The sequence below is a fragment of the Bactrocera dorsalis genome, chromosome 2, assembly GCF_023373825.1.
Source record: "Bactrocera dorsalis isolate Fly_Bdor chromosome 2, ASM2337382v1, whole genome shotgun sequence".
Lineage (NCBI taxonomy): Eukaryota > Metazoa > Arthropoda > Insecta > Diptera > Tephritidae > Bactrocera > Bactrocera dorsalis.
Window position 1 is genome coordinate 40,037,023 of NC_064304.1, and position 19,491 is coordinate 40,056,513.

Consider the following 19,491-nt stretch of genomic DNA (forward strand, 5'->3'; position numbering starts at 1 on the left):
CTTCCTTCGGGTGTCACCGAACATTTTATACTCTCGCATGCAGGGACCGGAAATAAGTTATTTTACAATTTTTAATAAAAAAAATCATACGTAAAGGAACATCGTAGAAAAGTTTTGTTTACACCATCATGATTTTTAGGTGAACTATATGCGAAATATTGTATGATTTTTAAATTTAGATTTTTATATATTTAGATCAAAAATAAAAGTTATTTTTGATTTCTATTTTTTTAGATCAAAAATAAAAGTTATTTTTGATTTTTATTTTTTTAGATCAAAAATAAAAGTTATTTTTGATTTTTATTTTTTTAGATCAAAAAATAAGAATTATTTTTGATTTTTATATTTTTAAATCAATAATAAAAATAAATTCAAAATTTGTGGCATAATATGTTTCTTAATTTCTGTTAAGCTTTAAAGTAAAACTAAGGTGTACGGTTATAATAACAGCAAAAAATAAATAAATAAAAATTTTGAATTGATTTTTATTATTGATTTAAAAATATAAAAATCAAAAATAATTCTTATTTTTTGATCTAAAAAAATAAAAATCAAAAATAACTTTTATTTTTGATCTAAAAAAATAAAAATCAAAAATAATTTTTATTTTTGATCTAAATATATAAAAATCAAAAATAATTTTTATTTTTGATCTAAATATATAAAAATCAAAAATAACTCTTATTTTTTGATTTTTTCGATAAAAGTCATAAGAGTTACGGTCCCTGCTCGCATGATAAAGTGATAATCGAAATTTCATTATCCGTCATTTACATATTTTTTTATTTTGCTGTAAAATTAATTAGATTAGGATTTCGTGAGATATGGTTTTTGGTCCATAAGTGGGCGACGCCACGCCCATTTTCAATTTTTAAAAAAAGCCTGGGTGCAGCTTCCTTTTGCCATTTCTTCCGTAAAATTTAGTGCTTCTGACGTTTTTTGTTAGTTGGTTAACGCACTTTTAGTGATTCTCAACATAACCTTTGTATGGGAGGTGGGCGTGGTTATTATCCGATTTCTTCCATTTTTGAACTGTATATGGAAATGTCTGAGGGAAACGACTCTATAGAGTTTGGTTGACATAGCTATAGCAGTTTCGGAGATGTGTATAAAAAACTTAGTAGGGGGCGGATCCACGCCCACTTTTCCAAAAAAATATGCTCCTCCCTAATGCGATCCTTTGTGCCAAATTTCACTTTAATATCTTTATTTATGGCTTAGTTATGACACTTTATAAGTTTTCGGTTTCCGCCATTTTGTGGGCGTGGCAGTGGGCCGATTTTGCCTATCTTCGAACTTAACCTTCTTATGGAGCCAAGAAATGCGTGTACCCAGTTTCATCATGATATCTCAATTTTTACTCAAGTTACAGCTTGCACGGACAGACAGACATCCGGATTTCACCTCTACTCGTCACCCTGATCACTTTGGTATATATAACCCTATATCTGACTCTTTTAGTTTTAGGACTTACAAACAACCGTTATGTGTACAAAACTATAATACTCTCCCTAGCAACTTTGTTGCGAGAGTACATACGAGTACGTATAAAAAAGTTGGTGTTAGAAATTTCGAATTATACCTGGGATCAGATCGTTAGTAAAAGTAATACACTTTTCCTTTTTTATATTAGCCTCCAAAATCGCAATGTAGATTTTAGAAGTTTGGCTTAATTTCGAGAAAAAAAACAAGAAAAAAGTTAATTTCGGCTGCACCAAAACCATAATACTCTTTAAAAGTGCATTTCTCATAGCGTAAAAGGTTTTAAAACGATCTTTATCTTGATTTCGCGACTAGCAAAGAGGTAGTTAGGGTCGAGCGGGGACATATTGCACACTGGACGTTGCATGTCGAGGTCGATTCTGGATTGTTTAACCCGCTACAATATCCAGAAAGAAGTTGCATACGAATCACTTTAAATTCTTGATAAGGTTATCGATGGCTTTGCGATTTGGAAAATCTTAGCAAAATTTATGATTTTATAATTGCAACTTTATAAAATATTTTCCAAATTTTCATGGAAATTGCTGGCAAGTTACCTGTTCTTATCTTTCCGATAAACCTACGTCCGCATTTATTCCCTCATATTCGTATTTTTTTTTATTTTGGTTCAAACTCTAATTACCGACAAAAAAGAATTTAATTTATTTTTGTTGTATGAAACAATTTATGTAAATAATTACCTAAACGTATAAAAATAAACTGTTAATAAAGAATCTTTCGGTAAAGGTTCAGGAGAGCGGCTTTTCCGAAAACGTGCACCAATTTTCACGGGAAAGGTCTTAAAATTCGTGTTTTTAATTCCAATTTACGAATATATATGGCGCGTTATCTAATTTTATGTATTTTTGCAATAAAAACAATAAAAAATATTTCGATTTTGCACAATATTCAAGCTATAAATGGCATCACTGTTCGAAATTCAATTGAAAACTAGTGATACAAGCAGTGATCGGGTTCGAAATATCGATACTCTCGATATTCGAGACTAAACAAGAATTTATAAAAATGAGAGATATATAATAGAAAAATATTATTAATTGGAAAAATAAAAATAAATTAAAATATCGATATTCTCAATATTCGAGTTTGAAAGAAAATTGGTAAAAATGAGAAATACGCAATAGAAAAATAATAATAATTGGGAAAATATAAATAAATTAAAATATCGATATTCTCAAAATTTGAGGCTGATCGAGAATTGGTAAAAATGAGAAATACATAATAGGAAAATTTATAATTCATTATTAATGCAGAAAGAAGAAGAATTTGGACACAGAAGAATTTTGAACACCGGGGTTTTGGACCGACCAGGGATATTATTTTTCGAGCGCTCGAAAAATAATATCCCTGGTCGGTCCAAAACCCCGGTGTTCAAAATTCTTCTGTGTCCAAATTCTTCTTCTTTCTGCATTAATAATGAATTATAAATTTTCCTATTATGTATTTCTCATTTTTACCAATTCTCGATCAGCCTCAAATATTGAGAGTATCGATAATTCGAAAACGATCATGAATCAATAGTGGCCATTCGAATTTACAACAGCTGTGCCATAATTTCGAACATACCTTGCCATTTTCGTTGAATTGAAGTGATTGTAAAGTTTTTCATATTTTTATAAAAATAACAAAAAAACCTATTTATCTTATTGATTAACGAAAGAACATCAATTATTACGTGAATATAACTTATAGAAAGTATAATTTCAACATCCAAAGACGTGTAAAGTGCAAAAGTGAATTTTTGATTTCGGGAAATACGATGTTTTTTGATAAAAACAAAGAAAATACTGATTTTAAAGGCACGCGCCTAACATATTCGTAAATTAGGACTAAAAACGAGTATTTTAAGACCTTTCCCGTGAAAATTGGTGTACGTTTTCGGAAAAGCCGCTCTCCTGAACCTTTACCAATCTTTCAATTATTACATGCAGTTGTGTTTTACACATTACCCAAAAATAACAAATATTTAAATATTCTTAGTTTTAAATAACTTTAATGTCGTACTAATTTCGGCAGTTGTTTTTGGTTGGATATACATTTTGAGTACCCGGAAATTGTAAATAAAAAATATTTAACCATTCAAACAATTGACAGATCCTATTTGACATAGTTATTAAGGACAGTCCTACCAACTTAGCAAAATACATATTTTTGAAATATATTTTAACCGGGGAATTTAAATTACAATTTTCGTGTAGGAACACAGTATATTTACATTGGAATTATTTTTTTTTATTAATTTTTAAATTTTTATAACATGAATTTAGAAAATAATTGAACAAAAATTTCCTTTGTGGCAACAGCAGAGTTAATAGCGAGGTGGGAAAATATTCACCACATAATAATATGTATTGCCACATTACACCACGAACAAACAAAAGAGTAATCTCAAGAGAATTTACAATTGAGACCATTGTTTACACTACACAAATCAATAAAAAGTTCTAAAGTGATATTAATTTTAATTTATACATAAACATTACGAAATATAAGCAGTGTTTCTAAGCTCGTAAATAATTTGTGATAAACGCGAGACAGGTGCGGTGAGCAGAAACAATAAACCTTGTGCCAGCGACTAAGGAAACTAGACGCCTTGGTTACAGCATTAATAATTTGTGATATATAAACGAGTTTTCCAATATATAGTGTCTAATTGTTGCAACTAGTTGTGTACTGTTGCATTTTATTGCCTGGTTTGGGCATTCCAAAGCCTAAAAAGTCATTATTTATAAACATTCTGTTTGCAAACAAAATGTATATGCAGAACGCAGCATGAAAAACCTACCACCTTTTATTGATATGTTGAATTAAGTGTGTGTGTCTTTTACATGGTTGCATTGTGATATAAGAGAAAACTTTAGGAATATCTTACCAATTATATTGCAATATAAATTTTTTTGGTTTATATACAACGAGTGTAACGTTAAATTTCAGAAAATATGGATTTAAATGAAAAAGTGGCACAACTTACCAATGAAACAGCAGAACTGCGGAATGAAGTTACACAACTCAAAGGTAATATAATTATTTTATTATTATTATGATACTCATATTCTGAATTTTTCTCGTAGAATCGTTGACAAAGCAAAATCAAACCATAATAAGGCTCATCAAAGAACAATGTCATCTTCTGAGAAAATATGAGGAGAAAAAGCAGGATAGAAATTTTTGTACGCAGAAAGCGAAACAGTTTCTAAACATATTTCCGATAAATTCACAAGACGATTTGGAAAAGGCTGAAGAGAGCATAAATGACGAAAATAAAGGAGAATGTGTGAGTTATAAATGCATGAAACAAATAAAATAACCCGTAGTAATTTAATATATGCACAAAAATATAGATTGCGCTTGCCAGAGCACTGTTAATGCCCGGAAGTTTTAAAAAGAATTTGAATAAGATATTGGGTTGCGATGTCATTCTGGACTACAACGTTGATGGTAGACACAACAAAAAACGTATACAGGATTATCCGAAAATATTGGATGTGCTTTTTCGTAAGTAACAAAATTAAAAATATTTTATCCGTTAATTTTACAATTATTTTATTCCATTTCTAACCTGCAGAAGCCACAACAAGAGAGGGATGGAATTACAAGTACTTTTTGGACGACCTTAGGAATGGTTTTAAGTGTGCCAAAAATAAACATTTCAAATTTAATTGGGCTCAACGTAGAAAATATTCTGAACAGCCATCAATTAAAATCGAAGAAGTTTTAATACCATTTGATAATGAATAAAAAGTTTTGCTTGAATATAATCTGTTCATTTTATTATTTATTTATAATAATTCAACTGGATAAGGAACAAAAAAGTTTTATTATGTATTTACAAAGTAGTGAAGATAATAAAATCATTCCAATTAACTTCTGATATATGCATTCCAGATTGCATAGTCTTTAGACGGCATAAGTGTAATTACCTTTGCGTAAATGTTTTGTGGCAACACCAAAGCATTAACTGATTGACACTTTTTCACCTCACTCAATTTGTTGCTGTCAAATATTGGTTCGCCGGGCGAGTGCTAATATTTATGTGATTTTATATTTTTTAGATTTGCATATTGTAATGCGAAAATTTGTAAATACGCGTTTGAAATAAGCAATACAGTGTTGAAATATTTCGCCATATATAATCATATATTGATTTGGTTACTGAATATCAAAGATAAAACTTGTCGAGGCACGCGAAATACGCGGCCCTGAATTTGTTTATATGTACGAAACTACTGGTAATATCGAGTTTTTTTATTCAATTTGGGCGACGATTGTGCGCTCGTAATTGTTATGGTTTAATTAAGTAGAAGGAAATATATGTGGGGCGATGTAGCTGAATTATGCATGTCTGTGTCTCAAGAAAACAACTGCCCCCACAACATAATCTACCGCACTTTGTACAATTTACTTTGCGGGGAGAGTTGTGCAAACAAAATTCATCCAAACAAATGCTGAGCTTTTCTGAATTGGTGATTTACATCAATTCATAATTTTAGAGAAATTATTCATGATTTAAAACGTGGAAATTCATTAGTTCGTTATAATTTTACAACTCAAAATGCTTTTATGGAGTTGTACTGAAATATACATATACTATATAAAAAAGTTTTATTGTGGTTAATGTGTAACCGCAGGAGCATTCTCCAAAGAATTTTGATGAATGTTTCGAAATTGACAAGTCCTTGTCCGTTTAAAATACGAGCGTTAAGTTGACAAACTTTCAGGATGTCGTGGGTATAAGGAAAACATTTTAATTTATATTGACCGCCTCTTACTTGAACAGTAACAAGATTTATTAGTTATGCGGGGCTTATTTTGATAAAAAATATTACCTTAACTTTTTCTTGCTAGATACCGTTTAATCTTTTTAAGTGATTCCACAATAAAAACTCCGATTTCAGAAAACATGGATTTAACATCTCAAATGCAAGATTTGTCTAAAGAGATGATGGAGATGCGTGCCGACATACAACAAATAAAAGGTAAATATAAATATCATTATTACGCATAACATAGACAACAGCTAAAGAACCATTGAAGTGTGTTAGAAATAATTTTAGTTTGAAAAAAATATTACAATTTATATAAGCCACAATTTTTAAAATTATTTGCTAAATTAAGAACATACAATTTTGTAAGTTAAATTTTTTATAATGCGAAGAATTGAAACAACAAAATTGTTTACTTTCTCACAGATTTATTTTAAGAAATATTCAATGGGTCTTTAACACTTTATATTTATGTTATAATGCTTGTTCACATTAGTTGTTCATAATGTATTGGATTTCGCAAGGTTTTATGGAGCGGCAGAATGAGGTAATAGATGAGTTAATGAAAGGACATCAGGAAATGATGAAACGATTGGTGAAACAAGAAGAAGAGGCGGAAGAAGAAAGGAACATCCAAAGACCTGTTTTTCCACTGATGACGCAGGAAGATTTAGACAATGCCGAAGCTTTTATTGGAATGGACGAACGAAAGAAAGAAGAAATGGTAAATATTTACAAAAATATAAAGCAAATGGTTTAAGGTTTCGTGTGTGAATTTGAAATATAAAAACTAGTTAGAACAGTCAAAAAATATGTTATTAAAATATTTATTTAGAAGGACAAAATAATTATATAAGATTAAAGTCGTTTGTTTACTATTCTAAAAATACATATTTGTTGTCATTCTTCCGGTTTTTTTTATATTTTTTGTGAGAAATGAACAACAATATTTCTTATATATAAAACCATTCTAAAATCTTTTAAATTCACACACACATTTACCTTACGTTCATATTTTTGAAATAATTTCTGTTTTTCATAACTTTATTTTTATTACAGACACGATTTCTTAAGCCATTATTAATGCCGATTGGTCTCAAGCAAAAGCTTGTATATGTGCTATCTGAAGAGATTATTTTGAGTTATAACCTCGAGGGTACTCATGGCAAAAAGCGCATGCTGCTTTATCCAAAACTTTTAAGCGTGTTATACAGTAAGTATATGTGATAAAGAGTGTTCTTAAAATTGAAGTGTGAAGAGAGACATTTTTCAAACCATAATTCATGATTAAACAATAATTAAAAAAATAATATTTTTTTAATTGAACTTTGGTTAACTTCGAAATTAAATTTTGTAATTTTCCACTCCAAATACAACACGAAAAAGTTTTATAAACAAAGATAAATCATTAGTGTTCAAGTGTAAATATTTTAAATAGTTTGAAAACAGCACTGAATACCTTTCTCCTCCAAACAGGCGCCACTGATCGACCCGGCTGGTCCTACAAACTGTTCTTAGATGATTTGCGACGAGGTTTTCAATTTGGCAAGAAAAAACATTTTAGAAAAAAGTGCGCCTCAAACAAATTGAATAAAACGACAAGAAATCCACTGTCGAGCGGTCCTGAGGATGACAACATGGATTCAGACTACTAGAACCAGTTGACTTATATGCATATGCTTGTATTTGTAGGTTATATCTAAGCTTAGTTTAAGTTTGTACTTAACCCTCTATAACGTATGGTAGACCACAGGCAACAAACCGTTTCACCTTCCTAAATTCTACTCGTAGTAATTTTTTTCGTCTTGTCAAGCAATGTAGAATGTAGTCTACACTCCATTCCTCTAATCAAGCATAAGCAAAACAAACTAAGTGCGGTTACTTTTTTCCAATGAAGCTTTTTCTTCAGTGAAAGTCGGGCACTGGCCTCAATGTGCGGAAAAAAAATCCGATGCAAGTTCCCGAAATGTGCCGCGTTCACTCACACGGTGTGTGAAAAGTGCGGGTTAGCTTTATGCTATACCAGAAACAATAATTGTTTCAAGAACTTTCATTTGTCCTGAAGGATTTCCATTTTACTCATAATTTTGCCCACTTTCTTTATCACTGTTACTCATTGTTTTTTTGTGTTATATGTGTTATAAATAAAAAGTAAAACAAAAAAATAATAATTTCTGTATATTTTTCCCATAAAACTAACCGATTCCACTAAAAATAGTTAATTTGGAGGTTTTGAGTTATAGAGGGTTAAGTAAAAAATAAAAATTAATGTTGTAATTTTTATTGAAAAGTAGAAATTTTAACATAATTACTGTATGTATATATAAAAATAAAAAAATTATGTGACAAATTTTAATATGACATTAAATAAATTCCCTAACGGTCACTGCGTGTCGTAATTTAAGGCGTATTTTAATCGTAAATATTTACCAATAAATGCTGTCTGGTCACGAGGAACATGGGGAGCTATAATTAAAATAGTAATTAAAACGATAAGTAAAATAGTTAGTGTGTTTGTTTTATGCGGGTGTAATAGCTACAACAGCTATTACTTTTAGTGGTTTTCATATGGTGCGAATGCGTACTTTGACATCTAACACAGTTTAGTGTTTTTGTCAAGACCGCGCAGACAACGCGAAGGAGTCAAAAGCGAATCGCGTTGACACGGACACGCTCGTTGCAGCCTTGCAGCACGCTTATCATTTTTAGAGCGCACATTACAGTGCTTACCGCCGTTTTCGCCTAAAAGTATGCTATGCTAAGTTTCAAATAACGCATTCCGACTTTCCCCGCAGGAAATGCTGCCAATCTTGCTGTTAACCCTTAAATGCATGATGATGTATATATACATCAGTGTTTTCTTCCTTACATAATTTCTAAACGGTAACTCAAACACAGTATTTTTTACTTTTATTAGGTGCTAAAAATATCTGTGTTGACTTTTGAATGCAAACTTTCATGATATGACATTTCACTTTTTAATTTTAATAATTTGACAGCTTGGCGCGCCACTTAAAAAATACACACTTGGTATTTAAAAAGGAAAAACCATGCATTTAAGGGTTAAGTGTGTTTGAGAGGAAGCGTGTTTAATGTAGTAGTTTGTGCTACGCAGTTCTGCTGGCATTTGGGTGTGGTTGGCGTGTATGTATGCGGCATTAGACAAACTCGACTTGCGGTTGCATAAGAAATGCGTTTTAATCGCTATCATATAATGTTAGTTTTGCCACACAGCGTGCTAGACACGTGTTGAAGCCTCTGCAGCTACTGGTGATGTCTTTTGCTAGAGTTTCACTCAAATCTTGTGGCATTTTGAGGAACGCTTTTTATTGCTGAACATTTTGACGCTATGCAGTTGCATTAATTACGTGGTTACGCATATATAAACATACATATGTATGTATATACCTATTAGGTTGGGTAAAAATAAAAATAAAATACTTTTTTTTACCATTTTTTTTATTTTTTTAATTTTTTTCCAGCTCACCCTGAACTTTAAATTTCAACCCTACCTAAATTATATTTTTTCCATACACATACAGCGCACGCTCGCTATTGTGAACACTCTATAGTTCGAACACCCCATAATGTGAACAGACTTTTTTATGCATTGACTACTCTATAATGTGAACAAACCCAAAAGGCTCTATAATATGAACAAAATACGTTAAAGTATTTGAATGTGGTTTACACAGATCTCAGCTAATTCTGAATTTGGGGAATCCCCTAATTGTAGAATAAGACTCTGATTTGTATTGCATGTACTGCGTAGAATACTTCAGTTGCAATTTTGTATTCGCGTGGAGTGTTTCGTTTTAGATTTTCTGTTAAAAATGAATTCTAAAAAACACACGTTTTTGACATTGAAGCAAAAAGCTGATATTCTCGATTCTTTAAAAAGAGGCTCATCTATGACGTTCTTAGCAAAGAAATATAATGTTGCTAAATCAACAATTTGTGGAATCAAAGCAAAAAAAAGTGATTTTAATGTTCGTGAACAACACATACTCGGGACCTGGACAAAGAAGAACTCTGCGTCCTTCAGAGCTGCCCAAAATGGCGAAAGCTCTTTATCGTTGGTTTATCAAAATGCGGAATAAAAACTGTCCAGTAAGTGCCTTAATGTTGAAAGAAAAGGCCAAAGTACTGCATGCACAAGGAAAGGAAAATGAATCTAACTTCAACGCTAGTGATGGATGGCTTCAAGGATTTAAAAAAAGGTACGGTATTCGACTGCTGCAAATATCAGGCGAAAAACTATCTTCGCTGCCTCAGCTCGTGGATCCATTTAAGGAAAAACTTAGAGCTAAAATGGCCGAACTGGAGCTGTGTAACGACCAGTTATATAATGCTGATGAGTCAGGCTTATTCTGGAAACTTCTGCCAGAAAAAACGTACGTGTCCAGCATGGAAAAGAGAGCCCCAGGCGTTAAGTCGGAAAAGCAGCGAATCACGTTTTTATGTTGCTCAAACGCCACTGGATCTCATAAACTGAAACTTTTGGTAATAGGAAAGGCAAAGAATCTACGCTGCTTTAAAAACTTTCAATGGCCCACAGACTATAAGAGCTCAAAATCCGCCTGGATATCGTCGGCTGTTTTCAAGGAAAGGTTTCATGAGTCCTTCGTTCTATAGGTGAGGATTTATTTTGTATTTTGTTAAAGGAGAAAGGTTTGCCAATTAAAGCTCTACTCCTAATCGACAACGCTCCTTCTCACCCAAATGAAGCTCAGCTGGCAACGGAGGATGGACAAATTTTGGCAATGTTTATGCCACCAAACGTTACTCCCCTCATCCAACCAATGGATCAAAATGCCATAAAGATCACAAAGTTGCATTACAGAAACAGCCTTTTAGCCTCAATAGCAGCTACAAACTCCAATTTTCGATGAAAAAAATTACTTTACGAAGAGCTATAAATCTTTTGGATGCCGCTTGGAGTCGTGTCAGCGAAGTAACATTAGCTAATTGCTGGAAAAATATTTTAAATTTTACGGCAGATGATGACGATCCCGAAGATAGTGTTCCGCTCGCAGTTTTAAAAGAAAAAATGGGGAGCTGAACTTCGCGCCTTGATGAGCAATACCGTCGATCTCCTTAACAGTTTGAATGCTGAGGTTTGTTCGTTTTCGCAGAATCGCACAAAGATAAGTATGCAGGTTATTGAAAATGATTTTCTTATTAACCATTTCAGGCTGAATTAACGCTACCAGGCGTTCATGAATGGAACGAATTGAAGGTGATAATGCAAATGACGAGCATGAAGAAGAAGACGATTCCGATGAAGGCAGCGTATCGGAGGTAGAGGAGAGAATTAAGCGGACTGAAGCAGTTGAAATTTTCAACAAGGCGACAAGGTGGGCTGGTCATGAAGACGTCGATCTAAATGATGTAAATGTACTAAGACGTCTAAGAGAGAAAGCTGTGCTCCAACTTTTAGAAACGCAGAAGATACAGAAAAGGATGACTGATTTTTTCAAATAAAACCTAGATTTTGTATAATATGTGTTACGTAAAAATGTATATGTAATGAAAACATGAATAAAATGTGAATTCCAATATATAAATACGTATTATCCTATTCTGTTGGAGCATTCCATAATGTGAACACTTTCGATAATGTGAACTGCCTTGGTTTTAATTAGGTCAGATTATCAAGCGTGCGCTGTATACAACTTACAATATTTTTAATATTTTGTTATAAGTTTACTTTCTTTGGATTTAAAACCTTTATTGCAAAAGATCAAAAATTCGCATGGAATGTGCATTCGAAAAGTAAAATGATTTAGGCGCGGTTTAAATTGAAAATAAGGAGATTCTTTACATTGAATCAAAAACTAAAAGAAAATGTTAACTTAGGTTGCAACGGAGCTATAATACCCCTCACAGATACAAAAGCTTCCATACAAGAATTTGATTTTGAACGTTTAGTTTGTACGGCAGCTATATGCTATAGTAGTCCGATCTGAATAATTTCTTCACAGATTATATCTTTGCCTTGGATAATAATCGATGCAAAATTTCGTGAAGATATCGCGTCAAATAAAAAAGTTTTTCACACAGGAATTTGATTTGGTCGTTCAGTTTGTATGACAGCTATATGCTATAGTAGTCCGATCTGAACAATTTCTTAAGAAATTACATCCTAGCTTTGTATAATAATCCGTGTAAAATTTCGTGAAGATATCTTGTCAAATAAAAATGTTTTCCATATAAGGACTTAATTTTGATCGTTCAGTTTGTATGACAGCCGTGTGCTATAGTGGTCCGATATCAGCGGTTCCGACAACTGAATAGCTTCTTGGGGATAGAAGAACACATGCAAAAATTCAGCATGATATCTCAAAAACTCAGGCACTGGTTTGCGTATATACAGACAGATGGACAAACAGACGGACCTGGCTAAATCCACTCATATCGTAAAGAGCCGCCAGCGTTTCCTACTGGTTGTTACAAACTTCGGAGCCAACAACTTTCAGTGCAATAATCATCAATTTAGGAAATAACGCATACCCTAATGTATGTATAAGTATTGCTTGGGCGTGCATGCGTTTGCATTTTCGTTATGTAGGACAAAAAGGATGTCATAAATGTCTTCGACCTCAAGCCAAGTGTCTACACATGAAATGCATATTACATATATGTACTAAAATACATATGTATTTTCATACATTACTATATAAAGGGTGATTTTTTAAGAGCTTGATAACTTTTTAAAAAAAAAAAACGCATAAAATTTGCAAAATCTCATCGGTTCTTTATTTGAAACGTTAGATTGGTTCATGACATTTACTTTTTGAAGATAATTTCATTTAAATGTTGACCGCGGCTGCGTCTTAGGTGGTCCATTCGGAAAGTCCAATTTTGGGCAACTTTTTCGAGCATTTCGGCCGGAATAGCCCGAATTTCTTCGGAAATGTTGTCTTCCAAAGCTGGAATAGTTGCTGGCTTATTTCTGTAGACTTTAGACTAGACGTAGCCCCACAAAAAATAGTCTAAAGGCGTTAAATCGCATGATCTTGGTGGCCAACTTACGGGTCCATTTCTTGAGATGAATTGTTGTCCGAAGTTTTCCCTCAAAATGGCCATAGAATCGCGAGCTGTGTGGCATGTAGCGCCATCTTGTTGAAACCACATGTCAACCAAGTTCAGTTCTTCCATTTTTGGCAACAAAAAGTTTGTTAGCATCGAACGATAGCGATCGCCATTCACCGTAACGTTGCGTCCAACAGCATCTTTGAAAAAATACGGTCCAATGATTCCACCAGCGTACAAACCACACCAAACAGTGCATTTTTCGGGATGCATGGGCATGAACGGCTTCTGGTTGCTCTTCACCTCAAATGCGGCAATTTTGCTTATTTACGTAGCCATTCAACCAGAAATGAGCCTCATCGCTGAACAAAATTTGTCGATAACACATTTCGAACCGAACACTGATTTTGGTAATAAAATTCAATGATTTGCAAGCGTTGCTCGTTAGTAAGTCTATTCATGATGAAATGTCAAAGCATACTGAGCATCTTTCTCTTTGACACCATGTCTGAAATCCCACGTGATCTGTCAAATACTAATGCATGAAAATCCTAACCTCAAAAAAATCACCCGTTATAAACCTTTATACATATCTGCAAAAACATATTTACTCTTATATGGTGGCACTGAAGTGGTAATCCTTTTTTATTACACCAGCCACTGCTGGGAAAGTGCTTGTATCATTTCTCAGTTACGACGCTGCTTGCTATTTTTCAATTCGCCGTGATTTATTTTGCCAACAAGCGAGCTGCAATTGTGTGCGGAATATTACACATAAACCAACACGCATAAATATGCATGAAATATGTGTGCATATGTCGGTGGCATGCATTAGTCGTTGCATTTATACACACATGCATGTATGTATGTTTATTTGCGTTCGTATATGAGTTAGTGTGTCGCTTTCGCTCGAATAATTGCGAATGCAAACAATCGTAAGAAAATGCATACAAAACCCGTGAGGCGTGAATCTGTGTTTGTATATACATATGTTTATGTGTGCGTTAATGCGTGGGCTTTTCAGCGGTTTGAAGCTCAACTTTTTGTGGCATCAGATAAACTGCAGCTGATGGATTTTTCTATGCTTTCTGCGCGAAATTTATTCGCACATAATTTTTAGCAAACGACAAAATAAAGTACAGCAACCAATCCAAAACTCACATAAATAATCGATAGACAACAACAAATAAATACATGTTTGATTAAAATATTTTTGAAATTTCTATGTTGAGAGATCTCTAGCCGAAAATAAAGTAAATTTTACAGCTATTGAAATATTTTCTAAAAAGAGTTCAAACAGCTGCTCTTCAAAGGCAATTACAAATACCATAAATTTTCATATTTTCGAGCCAACCATTATTAAGGCGAAGCTTAAATCAAAATAATCGATTGTATGGGAAATATATGACATAGTGTAATGTTGGAACCAATATTTAGGCGAAATAATCTTTCAAAATGGCTTTCACTGATTTGCCCGATACTCCAACGATGCCAGTAAGGTCTCTCGACTGTTAATCGGCGATTCTCAGGCACCAATTCCCTTATTTTATTGACGTGTTGATCGTCAACTGATGTTGATGGCCGTCCTGGACGTGGTTCATCGTCAACGCGTTCTTGACCCTCTTTGAATAATTTGTACAAACATTCTAAATGTTTCGCCACCAGAGATTTGATTCCGTATACAAAATTTAATGGAACTTCTTTGTTGAATAATTTCACTAATATGGATGCCTGAATTTAGTAAACCGCAGGCGCAGAAGCCTCAGGCGTGTCAGAACATTGTATTCTTAGTAACTCCTGTGAGGCCTGGATACAAGCTGAGGCGTCTCCTAAGAGCATGAAGAGGACATGCCATAATTACGTCGACGACATTGAACAGTACGCCGGCCAGACTACGGATGCAAAAAATTTCACGCACGCACGTAATACCAAATATATGTCCTGTGTTCAATGAGTTTTCACATGACTCTAGTCACCTCTTTGAATGCTTAATGAATCCCATTTATCCAGCACCATGCTTTCTATGGTCCGACGCCGTCGATACAGCACGTTTCTTGGGCCTGCCTTTAGCTGACTACGATGAAAACCAACCTAAACAAGCGAAGATTATATTTATAGATCTTGTCTATAAACTTTTGCATTGTCTCTCAATTTATTTTATTTATTTTTTACTTACGAGAATAAAAAGAGGCCATCACGATGTCATACACGTGTTCCGAAGCACCGCTATAGTACAAGTATTTTTTTTACATTTCTCTCGATCGTGTGGGATCCAACGTAGAAAAAATTTCTACAATCACATTTTCATGCAATATTGAATGCACATTGTGACAAAAAAGCACCTGTATTGGTACATCTTAGTAGTGATATGCGATTTGTACAATGGATAAAAATATTAGAATTTGTCTAAAATTTTGTATTTCTAAACAAATTTCGTGTTCGGAATCGTTGCGAGTGTTGAAAGCGGCTTACGGTGATTTGGTTTTCTCAAAAATACAAGCATACGAGTGATACAAACCCTCCAAAGATGGTCGAGAGATCGTTGAAGACATGCCTTGTTCTGAACGACCTTCGACTTCTTCAACTAATGAAAATATTAAAAAAGTAAAGCATAGTAAGTGCTAGAGAGATGGCAAAAGAGCTCGACATCTTTCGCGAGTCCTTTCGCATGCTTTTGATGAATATTTTGGGTATGAAATGCGTTATTGTTCAACACGTCCCTATAAAGCTGAATTTTTTTTCAAAAAAGAGTGCGATTGTTAGCAAATTTAATGAAAAATACGCAATGAATACCATTAATCAATCACCGTATTCAACAGATTTGGCTCCCTGTGATTTTTTTTGTTTCCCAAATTGCCGCTCCGTTGAACCCGTTTTCAGTCGATCGAAGAGATAAAACGAAATTTGTTGATAGAGCTGAAAGCCATCCCAAAAAGTGCTTATGAAAAATGTTGTTTCGAGAACTGGAAAAATCGTTGACATAAGTGTAATACATTTGGTGGGGATTACTTTGAAGGCGAAAAAATAAATATTGATTAATAATGAAATATTTATTTTATTGACAACTTCCGGGTCACAGTATACGCCGGTCACTCCAGTTTTCTCAATCTCACGATTGGTCACAACACGATCTGGCAATATCGGTTTTCGCTCAGCAGCAATAGTTTCCAGAAAAACAACTGATTTTGAACAACTTCCAGGAAATTTGTCTCGAAGTGACCTACGACCCCGATTAAGTTCACAATAGCATAGACAAACTCTGATCATTGACGGAACCTCATCGCCAAAAATTAAAGCAAACTTACAAAAGCCACCACTATAGTTGTAATGAGGACATTCTATTTATTTATTTTTTATTATGAAATTACTAAGACAACATCGTTTCAGAAGTTCGACTGTATGCGGTAAAAAATAAACTTACTTAGCTGAATGTTCTGTAAAAACTTTATGGATATAAAATTATAAGATCCCATGAGGTCAAACTTTATTTCAACTTGTTGTTGTTGTTCACCCTTGTTTTTAGTACGTACATATACACTACCCATATTTTACCTTCGTAACAGAATCTCTTCATTAAATAATATAAAATTATCCGCTTGCTCAATGTATTTATGTTAATGTTATAGTTATGTTATAGTTTCCCTCTTTACTGCGAGCAGCTACTAAATCAGCGGCGCAAAGATTCTTGGTACCGCAAAACTTTTGGGTTATCAGAAAGTGTCGTAAAAATCTGAATATTCTGCTTGACAGCAGAGACGCCACATAAACTTTTAGTTTTGGCAATTGAAGCGGGTATTTGCGTGTGTCGAACTTGTCGATTTCCCCCGGTGAGGCATGAAAACTTTTAGCGCACTAATACTTGCGGGTGTTTCATCGATGTGTGTGTGTGTCTGTAGCTCAATGCGCCAAGATAATTATGTAATTCATATATATGTGTTTGTGTGTATAGTTTAGTGTGTAGTATACACTTTCTTGAGGTGGGAGCATTAAGTTGAAGACGCATGGGCATAAAGCTATTGAATTGCATGATTATAGTTCAATCCATCATTAAGGATTTGTTCAGTACAGCAGCACACTGCGCTTGGTTAAAGGCTTTATAGTTGAAGATGCTAGTCAGCAGTGTGTTTGACGTGCTTTTTATGTTTTTATGGCATTAAATGATTGATTATTATTTCCACGTTCTGTCTCGTGTTCTCGCTCTCTCTCTGTTGATGACGATGATGGAATGCTAAAGCTTCAAATTAAAGGTAGCAAAAGCACAAAATCTTGAAGGGTTTAAGCCCGCCTACTTTACTAAAAAGGCCTATATTTTATCATTTATTTTAAGTGGGGAAAAAGGAATCGAATTTCTTTCTTCAATATTTTAAGGAGCGCACCTAGCGTTCATGCCTACGAAGGCAAGAGAATTTTTTGGCCTGGCAAAATTCGATTTCTGATCGGATCAAAAAACTGTTAGTTTATTGCATGGGGAACTATATAAAGAGCTTGAGAAAAAATTGATATTGATTGGTTGAAGCAATCCCTAAAGCAAGTTTGAAAATTGTACTTTTGAGAAAGACGCGGTAAAAGACAAACTGAAGGAGCCGATTGAACCCAGCAGCTACACTTTAGAAGGTCGTGGCTCAAAAACTATAGACATCAATTTGAAATATTATTTAAACCAGGATTGTAAATAACCACTATTTTAATATATATTTTTCATTTAATTTGTAATGCGGAATATCTTAATTACATATAATTTTTGAAACTTTTAATTTTAAATATCGGATTGAAAAAATTAAAAATTATTTTAGTCCCAAATACTGGAATGAAAAGTTAAAAAATTTTAACATTAAAAGTAAAAAAAAATGTTGTTTTAAATAAAAAAAATGAAAAAAAATAAAACAAAAAAAAATTTATTTCCATTTTTTATTTTTTTATACGTTTACTTTCCAAGTTCAAATTTTAAAAATATTTTTTTTATTTGTTTCTTAATTTTTAAATAAAAAAAAAATATTTTCTCAATTTTTGAAATTTTATTTGAGATTTTATTAATCCCAAAATTGAAAAAAAATATTTAAAATTTAATTTTTAATTAAAAATTTTTGTATTAAAAAATTTTAAAGGCTCAGAATACAATTTTCAAAATTAAAAAAAAATTCAATATTATACTAAATGAATAATATCTTTAGGAAATAAACTGTACTTTAAGCCTACAAATTTATTTAATATTTATTAAAAATCCTTAAATGGCACAACTTTTTCTCTATCTTCTCTACATACTTCTAATTAACGGGAATGCAATTTTAATACTTCCAAATCCTTTTTAAATATTTCAGTTATTCAAGAATGTAAAAATGCAGCTCAATACTTTTTACTCTACAACCCTGTGAGTACAACAGAAAATTAAAGTAACTTCAATCGATGTTACTCATACGCCATGCACACCCTTCCACATGCGCTTTAATCTTGCCAACCTCATTCCAAGCATGCTTGGCGTTGATTTACATTTTGCCATCGTCTAAGTATTATTTGCATGCAGGCGTTAAAGAAGCTGCAAATGCTTGTGAAAGTGTGTGGTGTGCGGGAAGCGGATGTGAATTTGTAAGCGCAAACATTCCAAGCTGCACAGCTTGAATCGCTTTGTGGCGGAATTTCCGCTGAAAAGAAAAAGTGAATGCTTCAGGGAAAATGGGTTAGCTCTCGTGCAGTCCGCAAGTGTTACACCTGCTGGCTCAGCGCTATGAGAACCTATGCAGACTTGGCAATTGTGTTTTAAAGTATGCTTCTGCTTTTCGTATGTACACTGGTGTGCATTATTTGCCGTGGCACACACATGCGCTCGCGCTTTTTTGCATAATGAAATCCTTAACTGGTGAAAACGCGCTTTTTCTTGCCTCAGACACATTGCAGCGGCATTAAGAAAAGTGTGCAAAGGCTCACAATAGACCTGTGTGAACATGGCTGTGGGTGTATGAGTGTGTGTTTGTGTATGATAAATGGGCTGCTGTCCTGGTATGAGATGATTGTTGGCTGCTGCCAACACTGCCTGACATCAAGAAGAAAATGCACATTCACTTGGATTAATTTACAAAATGAAAAGGTGTGCATGTGGTCGTAGACAAAAGTGGATGATATGCATACATACATAAATAAATATGTATTGTATATAAATGCATATCAGGTTTATGGAATTTCTGGCAATAATATA

At 33.4% G+C, this 19,491-nt stretch overlaps 4 protein-coding genes across 10 annotated transcripts in view; all 4 read left to right on the forward strand.

The window, feature by feature from the left end:
* The window catches only part of LOC105224592 (uncharacterized), a 229,400-nt gene extending 220,689 nt beyond the window's left edge, over nucleotides 1–8,711 (forward strand). Inside the window, exons 1-5 of one of the 5 annotated variants that reach the window (XM_029549549.2) lie at nucleotides 5,449–5,732; nucleotides 6,349–6,479; nucleotides 6,791–6,990; nucleotides 7,326–7,479; nucleotides 7,743–8,711. In XM_029549549.2, coding sequence (XP_029405409.1) covers nucleotides 6,404–6,479; nucleotides 6,791–6,990; nucleotides 7,326–7,479; nucleotides 7,743–7,921 — 609 coding nt within the window. In that variant the 5' untranslated portion in view covers nucleotides 5,449–5,732; nucleotides 6,349–6,403 and the 3' untranslated portion in view covers nucleotides 7,922–8,711. Of the gene's footprint in view, nucleotides 1–5,448; nucleotides 5,733–6,348; nucleotides 6,480–6,790; nucleotides 6,991–7,325; nucleotides 7,480–7,742 lie in introns of those variants that run through there. The other 4 variants (XM_029549550.2, XM_019989658.3, XM_011202730.4 and 1 more) reach the window with 4 other exon arrangements.
* Nucleotides 1–19,491, forward strand: part of LOC105224594 (synapsin) — a 149,754-nt gene that overhangs the window by 2,421 nt on the left and 127,842 nt on the right. The gene's annotated exons all lie outside the window — the stretch shown is intronic.
* LOC105224591 (hypothetical protein) lies at nucleotides 3,837–5,261 on the forward strand. Of its 3 annotated transcripts, none has more exons than XM_011202726.4 (5): nucleotides 3,837–4,316; nucleotides 4,438–4,518; nucleotides 4,575–4,777; nucleotides 4,845–4,998; nucleotides 5,069–5,261. In XM_011202726.4, the coding sequence occupies exons 2-5, from the start codon at nucleotides 4,443–4,445 to the stop codon at nucleotides 5,239–5,241; spliced, it is 606 nt and encodes a 201-aa protein (XP_011201028.1). In that variant the 5' UTR covers nucleotides 3,837–4,316; nucleotides 4,438–4,442; the 3' UTR covers nucleotides 5,242–5,261. The 3 variants fall into 3 exon arrangements, with proteins under 3 accessions (XP_011201028.1, XP_011201029.1, XP_011201030.1); XM_011202727.4 differs by having other exon boundaries at nucleotides 3,838–4,046; XM_011202728.4 differs by having other exon boundaries at nucleotides 3,839–4,041.
* On the forward strand, nucleotides 9,823–11,801 carry LOC125776229 (jerky protein homolog-like). The gene is given in 3 exon segments (XM_049447368.1): nucleotides 9,823–10,913; nucleotides 10,916–11,383; nucleotides 11,461–11,801. Coding segments are annotated over 2 exon segments (954 nt in total). The 5' UTR covers nucleotides 9,823–10,202; the 3' UTR covers nucleotides 11,159–11,383; nucleotides 11,461–11,801.

What these genes read in the sequence shown, in the direction of transcription:
- LOC105224591 (XM_011202726.4), top strand. Translation starts at nt 4,443, where the DNA reads ATGGATTTAAATGAAAAAGTGGCACAACTTACCAATGAAACAGCAGAA. An exon ending in TGAAGTTACACAACTCAAAG is followed by an intron (nt 4,519 to 4,574) that starts GTAATATAATTA and finishes TTTTTCTCGTAG; the next exon opens with AATCGTTGACAAAGCAAAAT. An exon ending in ACGAAAATAAAGGAGAATGT is followed by an intron (nt 4,778 to 4,844) that starts GTGAGTTATAAA and finishes ACAAAAATATAG; the next exon opens with ATTGCGCTTGCCAGAGCACT.